Source organism: Populus euphratica, unplaced genomic scaffold, assembly GCF_000495115.2.
Source record: "Populus euphratica unplaced genomic scaffold, PopEup_1.0 scaffold160.1, whole genome shotgun sequence".
Classification (NCBI taxonomy): domain Eukaryota; kingdom Viridiplantae; phylum Streptophyta; class Magnoliopsida; order Malpighiales; family Salicaceae; genus Populus; species Populus euphratica.
In genome coordinates this window covers 422,197-430,870 of record NW_011500045.1, presented here as the reverse complement: position 1 = coordinate 430,870, position 8,674 = coordinate 422,197, and the positions used below count along the sequence as shown (strand labels likewise).

The 8,674-nt window shown below is 38.3% G+C and overlaps 1 protein-coding gene across 1 annotated transcript; it reads right to left on the bottom strand.

The window, feature by feature from the left end:
- Positions 1-1,074: 1,074 nt before the first annotated feature.
- Positions 1,075-4,581, bottom strand: LOC105107439 (probable LRR receptor-like serine/threonine-protein kinase At4g08850). Its single transcript, XM_011001363.1, has 3 exons — positions 1,824-4,581; positions 1,312-1,681; positions 1,075-1,172 (listed from the first exon to the last, which is right to left on the bottom strand). Exons 1-3 carry the CDS (start codon positions 4,579-4,581, stop codon positions 1,166-1,168), a joined length of 3,135 nt encoding a protein of 1,044 aa, XP_010999665.1. The 3' UTR covers positions 1,075-1,165.
- Between the last annotated feature and the right edge of the window lie 4,093 nt (positions 4,582-8,674).

Here is an 8,674-nt window from a genome sequence, read left to right as displayed (position 1 = left end):
TACATATCATCAAGAACAACTTATTCTTGAATTACAACAAGATTAAAGGAGAATTATTTGAGAAAAACTCACAAAACTGACAGCCCCATTGACGGTACGTTTGCAAACCATGTAGAGAGATTCTTTTAGACCCTGATTTTTCCTAGAGGTCTTAAGAAATACATTGGAGCTGGAAAAACATTATTCAGAAATACCTAATAATAAAATCATACAAAAACAGCTCTTCGTAGTGGCCTATCAAATCTTCTCTAAAAGAATTGGCATTTCGTGTCTCCTTGAGTTGTTGCCAGTGCTGCGTTATCCAATGGGTTAATATTAATTTTTTAAAAAAATATTAAATACATAGAAAATATTTTAAGTATTTTGAATTTTATATCCATGCTAAACTTAAGTGATTTGGATCTAGTAACAATGCAAGACTAATTTCTTATATTTTATTTTATTCTAAATAGAAAAGCTATTTTTTTTATTTTTATTAAAAAATTTAAATTATGTTTACAATATTCTAAACATAAATTCTAATTAATTTTTTTATATATTTAAACTACCCTTGAAATATCCTAAATGGAAATCCTAATTAATTTTTATATTTTTTATATAAAAACTATTTTTATTTTTTATATTAATTTTATATTTGATTTGATTTTATATTATTTTATTTATTTTTCTACGTTTATTCAATGTATTTTTTTAAAAAAAATACATTGAATGGTATTATTGAAGCTTCAATCCAGCTCATCATGGTTGAATGGCAGCCTTTATCGATGGTCAATGTCTCCTTGTATTGGGAATGAGGGCAATTATCTACAAGATTCCACAATGAAAGTTTCACCAACCAGTAGACTGTTCTTTGGGTTTGAATTTTGTAATGAAATGATGGAAATTCATTTCATTAGAAAATTCAACATCAAGTTGGAAATTCATTGGTTGCTACCTTCAACATCAAGATTATTTTGCCTACTGATCGAAGCTCTTGTTTTTTTTTTTTTTAATTGTTTCATTCCGTAGTGTATTGATCAAAATATTACAAATATTCTCAAACCCTTCATGCAAAGAAAAACAAATTCTAACGCATAAAACAGTGCCATCATAATTTGAAAGAAATGAAGTTCATATTACAAATAATTATCGTTCCAATTGATAATCGAATAGAAGTAGTTATACACTATGAGATTAAGAGATCTCCCAAACTTATTGTGCAAAATGCCTTAGGCAGCGGAGGCCACTTAGTGTGAAAAAAAGTTTGATGATAAAATTCATGTGGAGAAGAGATCTTAGATAATCGAATAGAAGTAGCCTTAGGCAGTGGAGAAGAGATCTCCCAAACTTATTGTGGAAAATGCCTTGGGCAGTGGAGGCCACTTGGTTGTCAGCTCGAAAGAAATTTTTTCCATTGTAGGCCGAGATTGGGGATTGGGTTGCAAGCATGCAAGTGCAATTTTCATCATGTGGACAACGCCCTCTGCTGCTTCTTTTTTAGGAAGCGAGATGCGGTGGTCTAACACATCCTTCAATAGAGTATGCTGAGCAATCGGTGGCATCGACGATGATGACGAAGATCCTGGTGATAGGAGTGCTGAAATGAGATCGCCTGGGTGCCTTCCTGTCATCACCTCCATTGTTACCACTCCGAAGCTGTAGACATCGCATTTTTCAGTCACCTTCATTGTGTAAGCTAGCTCTGCCAAATAAACATGATTATGCATGGTTTTTTATCAAATAGATGAAAAAAAGACTCTATAAGAAAAGCTAAAAAAACACTATATATTATCTTCACTATTACACATTATATAGTAACTTAATGTTGGAATAAAGCTACGCACCTGGAGCAGTATATCCAAAAGTACCTGCAAATGAGGTCCAGTTGGATGAGTCAGGCATCAACAATCTAGCTGTGCCAAAGTCGGAGACGTGTGCTTCATATTCCATGTCCAGAAGGATATTATTGCTGGTAATGTCTCGATGAATGATCGGAGGAGAGCAAGAATGGTGTAGATAGGATAAAGCTCCACCCACCCCTTTCACAACGTTTAGCCTTTTCATCCAATCTAACTCAATTGCTTGTTCCTCACTGCTTATAATCTTTCTCAAGCTTCCTCTTTCAATGAACTCGTAAACCAAAAAAGAATGCTTTGCATGTGAGCAAAATCCATACATTTTCACAATATTTCGATGTCGAATATTTGCCAACACGCAAACTTCCTTTTCAAAAGCTTTAAAATCGGACAACTTTTCTGTTTGTGACCGGTGAAGTTTCTTCACAGCAACCACCTGTTCTGCTGGCATCACTGCTTTATAAACAGTCCCATATCCTCCTTCGCCAATGCAGTAGTTGGAGTTGAATTCCTCCGTAGCTTCAACGATGTTCTCATACAACTTCTTCCCATCATGGCCCAATATCGTGAATATGTTTCGATCTTGTTCATTTTCTGGCTCAGCGATTCTCTTCCTAGCTCTTTTGCAGAGAATGAATAAAGCTCCAATCACAACAAGCACTAAAAGCAAGCTTCCTAAAAGAGGAAGTACAATCAAAACCACAAGCTTGTTGCTCTTTCTCTTGACAGTTTTGCTGCTTCTTGGAAGAATGCACGGCTTTAGACCACTGGCGTTGCCACAGATACCCATATTATCCCTTAATGCCTCAAATGAAGCGTTGTGGAAGGCTTTGATATCGGGGATCGGGCCTTGTAGCTTATTGGATGATATATCCACAGTTGTTAAGCTTAACATGTCTTTGAAAGTGCTCGGAATCCGTCCAGAAAGCATGTTGTGAGAGACATTCAGAGTTTCCAACCTTTGCAGTTGCCCAAGTTGCCTCGGTATCTCTCGAGTCAGGAAATTGCAGCTAAGATCAAGATCTCGAAGAGAAAGTAGAAAGCCTATCTCACCTGGAATGCTTTCTCTAAATTTATTACCGCTGAGGTTCAGCAACAATAAATTCGAGCATTCACAAAGTTGTTTTGGAATCAATCCACTCAGATTATTAGATGCTAAATTAAGGAATTGAAGATTGGAAAGCATCTTAATATCTAAGGGAATGGCACCTGAAAGATTGTTGTTGTTAAGGAGAAGCTTGTACAACAACTTCAAACCCCCTAAATCTTTTGGGATAGCTCCTTTTAACTGATTTGATGACACATCTATCACTTGTAATTGAGTAGCCTTCCCAAGCTCTGGTGGTATCTCACCAGAAACATTATTGTTTGAGATTTTTAGGCTTGTCATGTTACGACAATCTCCCCATTTTGAAGAGAGCTCACCATAAAAATTATTGTAACTCAAATCAATATAACGCAGACGTGGATAGACACCAAAAACCTCAGAAATATTTCCTGTTAACTGATTCCAGTCAAGTCTTAGTCGGTGTAAACCAGTACAGTTTTTCAAGCTTTCCGGGATTGAACCTGAGAAGTAGTTGTGGGAAGCAGTAAAGATTTTCAATACTCCTCCATGGCATAAATCTGCCAGCAAATGACCCGTGAATTCGTTGGTATCCAAAACCAAAACCTTCAAATGGGTGAGATTGTTCATCTCTGAGGGCAATGGGCCGTGAAATTTGTTACCTGACAAGGCAAGGTGATAGAGAGATTCTAGCAACCCAATTTCCTGAGGAATGGGACTAGAGAGTTTGTTATGCCCAAGATAGAGCTCAGATATGCTTGTTAAGTTTCTAATAGAAGAAGGGATGGGACCAGAGAGTTGGTTATAAGAAAGACCAAGAAAAGATAATTTTTTTAATTTTCCAATGGAATAAGGGATTCTACCGGTTAAAATATTACTCGACAAGTCAAGGTAATTGAGAGACTCTAACAACATAATTTCCTGAGGAATGGAACCAGAAAGTTTGTTACCCCAAACATAGAGTAGGAATAAGCTTGTCAAGTTTCCAATAGAAGAAGGGATAGGACCAGAGAGTTTGTTATCCCAAAGATAAAGCTCAGATAGGTTTGTCAAGTTTCCAATAGAAGAAGGGATGGGACCAGAGAGTTCGTTCGTAGACAGAGCTAGGAAAGATAAATTTCTTAATTTTCCAATGGAATAAGGGATTCTACCGGTTAAAACATTACTTGCCAAGTTAAGTTCATTGAGAGACTCTAACAACCCAATTTCTCGAGGAATGGAGCCAGAAAGTTGGTTCACGTAGAGATTAAGGAGAGCTAAGTTTCTTAATTTCCCAATTTCATGTGGGATGGTTCCAGAAAGAGAATTGTTCGCAAGGTCAAGAACAAAAAGATTACGGAAGGTCGAGAAGTTGAAATCATCAAGCGTACCTCTCAAGCCAAAACTTTCAAGTGTCAAATTGGTGACGCTTCCAGAATTGCCACAGGTGATTCCAATCCAGTTAATGCAAGGGCTGATGCCGACCCAAGAAGAAAGGACAGATTGGCTTTGGTTGTCAAGACTGGCTTTCCATTGGAGAAGAGCCTTAGCTTCTGTATTATTATTACCAGATAGCGAAGTTGTGGAGGAAGTGTGTTCAGCTAGAGCAAAGAAAGAAGAAGAGTTGAATATGTGAAGGAGCAAAAACAGGATGTGGAGAAAGGAGGAGAAGAATGGATTGTTTAGTAAGGACGTCGTCATGGTGTGTTTTTTCAAGAGATATAGGATATGGTTTGCTATGGTAGATGAGGTTCTTCCATGGAGAAGTACTATTTATAGGTAGGAAAACGTGATTAGAATGGTTTTTTTAAAAAAATCATTGATTATTACATATCTTCTCTAGTTAAGTTGAAATTAACTAGGCTAGTAATAGTGCATAAAATTTAAATAAATAAATTTATTATTATTTTCAATCCCTCTGTAAAATGAATTAAACACTCATCCTGGCTTTAAGAAGATAAAATAAATTTATTAAATTTTCCATCTTATCTTTTTTTCCATTTTACTATTTCATATAAAGAAATAAAATAAATTGAAAAAGATCATGAAATGGAGAAAAGGATCAAATTACAAATAGATTTAAGATCATAGGGATTAATTATTTATTTTCAAAGCTATTTCCAGTAGGATCAAATTCCATCTCAACTTCCTTTCCCCTTTCCATATCATAGTTTGCGACATTAACTGGAAAGTCCTGCGTTCACATGCACACTGCCTTGTGCATACTATGAACGGATATAGGTCTCTACAATGTCAAGTCTTCTCACTTTTGCTTTTTCTCTAAATTCTCGTGCTTGACAAGCAAGCAGAAAAGTAAATAAAGGGTGATAAAAAGCGAGGAATTCTATGAAAGAAACTTTAATCTCGAAAGTTTTTTCTAGCAATTTGATCACTTCAATATATTCTTTCTTTCTTGTACAGACTTAGATTGTTGTTAAGAGTAATTCGATGAGGGAAAGCTAGAGTTCATGCGAATACCATGTCTGCTGCAATGGTAAAATTAAATTATCCGTAAAATATTCTAAATAAGAATGCTAATTAATTTTTTATCATACATATTAATTTGTTATGATACTTTTACCTTGATGTGAACACATTTTCTTCCCCTCTTAATTCTTATATCTGATTTTCTAATTTTTAGCACTCAAGAAGAATAACATAACTTTAACTATATTTATGTGTTATTGGCATGCTTAGTTATATTATTATTATCATGTATTGACCTAATAAATTAATCACATTACAACTTAGTCTCTTATTGTATGTTTGGTTCTATTTATTAATTCATTGAGTTGTGAAAAACTCATCGTTTTATCATTTCAATCTTATCGCAAGTTATTAAGAGTAGGTTTTTGTCTATACTCTAAGCTGATATACCCAACACTCTCTCATGACATGTATATATGATGTAGTAATGTAGAGGGATAAGATAGTGTCTTTGTTATGTGTGTGGACACAAATGGATGGTGGCAGCCATGGTAGGGGGCAACCATGTTTGGTGGCAGCCATGGTTGAAATTATAGTCAAATGGTAGGTGCCTAACTTGCCCACCATTGTTGAACAATCATCTCCCTCCTCAGCTATAAATAGAAGATGTATTGATAGCTGAGATAGATCACGAGATAGAGAGAAACACAGAGAGAGAGCTAAGGGTGAGAGTTGAGTTGAGTTGAGAAGTTTTCTCCTCCTCCTTGTTTTGTTGTTTGTATTGCTTTTGAGCTTGATTAATACAAACCAGTAGCTCCGTGGAGTAGGCAAGTTGCCGAACCACGTAAATTTGTGTGTGTTTGAATGTTTGGATCTCCTAACAACTGGTATCAGAGCTTGTTCTTGAAAGTTCTTGAAAAAGAGGGTGTTTGATCCAAACTCAAAAATCAAAGTTCTCAAAACGTGTTTTTGAACATACCACCGTGAAGAGGACGACGAGAGGAATCCACTGGTGAAAACCCGGCGAAAATCCGACGTCCTGCATGCCCGCACGCGCCTACACGCGCCACCACCAGGACTGCCCACGCGCACAGACGCGCCGTACGCGCGTCACGCGTCTTCCTCGCCAATTCCTGCAAATCGACACTGCCACGTCATCAGCCACGTCAGCCGTCCAGCACAGTCAGCAGCCGCGCGCCCCTGCCACGTCAGCAGTCTGACCGGTCAAGCCGCCACGTCATCCTTGCCACGTCAGTACTGCCACGTCAGCCAAAAATCTCCGCGGGTCTGCCACGTCAGATTCGGTGGACCCCACATTGCCTACGTGTGTGCCACGTCATCCTGACACGTCAGCATAACTGGGTTTTGATCCGGTGTGGCGCAGCGACTATTCCGCCTGCCACGTGGCTTCATCTGCAGCGTCCTGTTATCCCAAACTTTGATTGCTTAAATCGGAGCCATCCGAAGTCCGATTTGGGTGATCTCAGTGTCGTTTCCAGCATTTTTGGCCATTCCGGACACATCTGTAAGGTCAGATTTTTGAGATTCAAATCTGAGAAAGAGTAAAAATGGCTGATGAAATAAAGGCTGTAGGAATTGAAAAATTTGATGGAACTGATTTTGGATATTGGAAAATGCAAATTGAAGATTATCTATATGGGAAGAAACTTCATCTTCCTCTGTTGGGGAGCAAGCCAGAAAACATGTCAGAAGAAGATTGGCAAATACTTGATAGACAAGTCTTGGGCATTATCCGGCTATCATTGTCAAGAAGAGTTGCTCATAATGTTACAAAAGAGAAATCCACAGCAAGATTGATGGAAGCCTTGTCTGGGATGTATGAGAAGCCATCAGCAAATAACAAAGTGCACTTGATGAAGAAGCTGTTCAACCTGAAGATGACAGAAAGCACCTCTGTTACACAGCATCTTAATAATTTCAACACCATCACAAATCAATTGTCATCCGTTGAAATTGAGTTTGATGATGAGATCCGAGCACTTATTTTGCTAGCTTCACTTCCAAGCAGTTGGGAAGGTATGAGAACAGCCGTAAGCAACTCAGCTGGAAAATCCAAATTAAAGTATGATGATATCCGAGACCTGATTTTAGCTGAAGAAGTACGAAGAAAAGACTCGGGTGAAAGCTCAAGTTCAGGTTCAGCTTTCAACATCAACACTCGAGGAAGGAGACAAGACAGAGGCTTATCCAGAGGCAGATCAAAATCCAGGTACAGAAGCAAAAGCAAGTTTGGACCCAGGAAGCAGATTGAATGTTGGAATTGTGGCAAACCTGGCCATTTTATGAGGAGTTGCACAAAACCAAAGAAACCTGAAGCTGATTCTGCAAACGCCACTACAGACGAGGTACAAGATGCTTTGATTCTTGCTGTACATAGTCCTATTGATGATTGGGTTCTTGATTCTGGAGCTTCATTTCACTGTACTCCACACCATGAAATGATGCAAAATTACACTGCTGGAAATTATGGGGTAGTCTATCTGGCCGATGGACAACCATTGGAGATTGTGGGTATAGGAGATGTGCAAATCAAGACAATGAATGGATCTACATGGAACTTGCAAAATGTAAGGCATGTTCCTGAACTAAAGAAGAAGTTGATCTCGGTCGGACAACTTGATGATAGTGGCCATTCAATCCTTTTCTCTGGAGGAATGTGGAAGGTATCAAAGGGAGCAATGGTTTTGGCTCGTGGAAAGAAAACCGGCACCCTGTATATGACCACAAGATCAGCAGATATAATTGCCTCTACTGAAGCAGAAAATCAGGCGCAGCTATGGCATTGTAGACTCGGCCATATGAGTCAAAAGGGGATGAAGATACTTCAGTCAAAGGGAAAGCTGCCAGAATTAAAAAATGTTGATCTAGACATTTGTGAAAGCTGTGTTCTCGGAAAACAGAAGAAGCTCAGTTTCTTAAAGGTTGGCAGGACCTTAAGACCAAGAAAACTAGAACTGGTGCACACAGATTTATGGGGACCAGCTCCAGTAGCATCTCTTGGCGGTTCTCGGTACTATGTCACTTTTATTGATGACTTTAGCAGAAAGGTATGGGTCTACTTTCTGAAAAATAAATCTGATGTGTTTGACACATTCAAGAAATGGAAGGCTATGGTTGAGACTGAATCAGGCTTGAAGCTGAAATGCTTACGATCTGATAATGGAGGAGAATACATTGATGGAGGTTTCAAGGAGTATTGCGCTGTCAACGGTATCAGAATGGAAAAGACAGTTCCAGGCACACCACAACAGAATGGTATTGCTGAACGGATGAACCGGACCATCAATGAACGAGCTAGAAGCATGAGGTTGCATTCTGGGCTACCTCAAACATTTTGGGCTGATGC

What these genes read in the sequence shown, in the direction of transcription:
- LOC105107439 (XM_011001363.1), bottom strand. Translation starts at nt 4,581, where the DNA reads ATGACGACGTCCTTACTAAACAATCCATTCTTCTCCTCCTTTCTCCAC. An exon ending in TTTTGGATATACTGCTCCAG is followed by an intron (nt 1,682 to 1,823) that starts GTGCGTAGCTTT and finishes TTTATTTGGCAG; the next exon opens with AGCTAGCTTACACAATGAAG.